This window comes from Antrostomus carolinensis, unplaced genomic scaffold (assembly GCF_000700745.2).
Source record: "Antrostomus carolinensis isolate BGI_N321 unplaced genomic scaffold, ASM70074v2 scaffold28839, whole genome shotgun sequence".
Lineage (NCBI taxonomy): Eukaryota > Metazoa > Chordata > Aves > Caprimulgiformes > Caprimulgidae > Antrostomus > Antrostomus carolinensis.
The window spans coordinates 5937-7586 of record NW_010338339.1 but is presented as its reverse complement, the minus strand read 5'-3'; the positions used below and the strand labels follow the sequence as shown (position 1 = coordinate 7586).

The window sequence follows — 1650 nt, the reverse complement described above, 5'->3', positions numbered from 1 at the left end:
CCTCCTCTTCCTCAGCCCCCTGTTCCTTAGGGAAAACAAACCCCATTCGTCAAGAAACCCACCTGCAAAATTACCTCCTTTCACCAGGAACTGCTCTGCATCAGGGTGGATTCACTGGAGGGTTTTAACCCTTTACCCCCCACTCCAAAGCAAAACCTCCTTCCCTGTGCTCTGGGCTGGTAGCTCTGTGGTGCTGGGGCCACAGAGTGAACCCAGGGTTGCTGACACCCAGAGCCCCAAACCTTGGGGGAAAGGGAAGGGGCTGGTGGCCAAGAGGGGGATGGGCAACCCACTAGAGCTGGTTTCTCCTGCTACAGGGAGGCCCTGAAGCTGGGTTTCAGCAAGCCATGGCCTGAAGCCATGGAGCTCATCACAGGGCAGCCCAACATGTCAGCTGATGCCCTGATGAGCTACTTCGAGCCGCTCATGACATGGTTGGTGAAGGAGAATGAGAAGAACAGGGAGGTCCTGGGCTGGCCCGAGTACAGCTGGACTCCTTACACAGGTACGCAGGGCTCAGCCAAGCACAGCAAGTCCATGATGGGGCAGAGCTCAGCCCTCACCAAGGTCAAGATGGGGCACATGGGACGGATGGAGCTGTCTTGGTGCCCCTTGGCTACCCCAAAACTCACAAGGTGTTTGGATGCTTCTCCTTGATTTCATAGAATCATAGAATTGTTTGGTTAGAAAAGAGATCATCATCTCTGAGATCACTGAGTCCAACTGTTTCCCATGGAGCTGAGTCTAAAGGGGACACAGCACCCAAGAGAAAAGCAAAAGGAGAGCTGGTGACCCAACACACCCCAGCCCAGAGGCACCAGCACCAACTATATCTCTCATTTCTTCATTTTCCAGCCACTCCAGCCCAAGCCAGCTCCAGCCAAACTGATTTCCTGGGCATGTCCCTGACCAGCAGTAAAGCCACAGCAGGTGGCTGGGTCTTGCTTGCCCTGGCACTCATCTTCCTGATCACCACCATCTTCTTGGGCGTCAAGGTCTTCTTATCCAGGAGAAAGGCCTTCAAATCCAGCTCAGAAATGGAACTGAAATGAAGCAGCCATCAGTGAGGGAGCACGGACAGGGTGCAAGCGTGGGCATTTGGCCAGGCTGGCAGTGATGCCATGGGCATATTTGCCAATGAAGCCATGGGTTTCCACAGCCCAGGACTCGTCTCTCCAATCAGGTCAGATGTTTTTTTCCACTATGCAAGAGCCAAAGCAGAAGAGCTATTTATTTGTCAACGTCTGCATCAGGGGAAGAGAAATTCAGGGACAGGCAGACACGGAGCTGCCCCTGCACCCAGGGCTGGGACCTGGTCCAGCCTGGACATCCACCAGCCATCTCCAGCCTGTGGGCAAAGCCACAGAGACTTTGAGTGACAGAGGGCAGTTTGGGGAGGGACAGAGCACATTCTCAGCCCAGGTTTGCCTGCTGCCAGGCTGTTGGCTTGCATGGATGAAAAATAAACCCATGTCTGGTCACCCTCAGAGTAGCAGCTTGGCTCCTTCTTGCAGGTGGGCTGGGATCTCAGTGGGACAGTGCTCTCAAGCTGGAGAGCTGCTACCTCAAGCAAATACAAATCCCTGGGGACCAGCCTGGCTTTGGGGCAACACACCTGCAGCACCCAACCTCCCCCATCCCCATCATGAA

The 1650-nt window shown here is 54.7% G+C and overlaps 1 protein-coding gene across 1 annotated transcript in view; it reads left to right on the top strand.

Moving 5' to 3' along the window:
* The window catches only part of ACE (angiotensin I converting enzyme), a 13742-nt gene extending 12690 nt beyond the window's left edge, over positions 1 to 1052 (top strand). Inside the window, exons 23-24 of the mRNA XM_029086875.1 lie at positions 318 to 505; positions 856 to 1052. Coding sequence (XP_028942708.1) covers positions 318 to 505; positions 856 to 1052 — 385 coding nt within the window. The remainder of the gene's footprint in view (positions 1 to 317; positions 506 to 855) is intronic.
* The last annotated feature ends 598 nt before the right edge of the window (positions 1053 to 1650 follow it).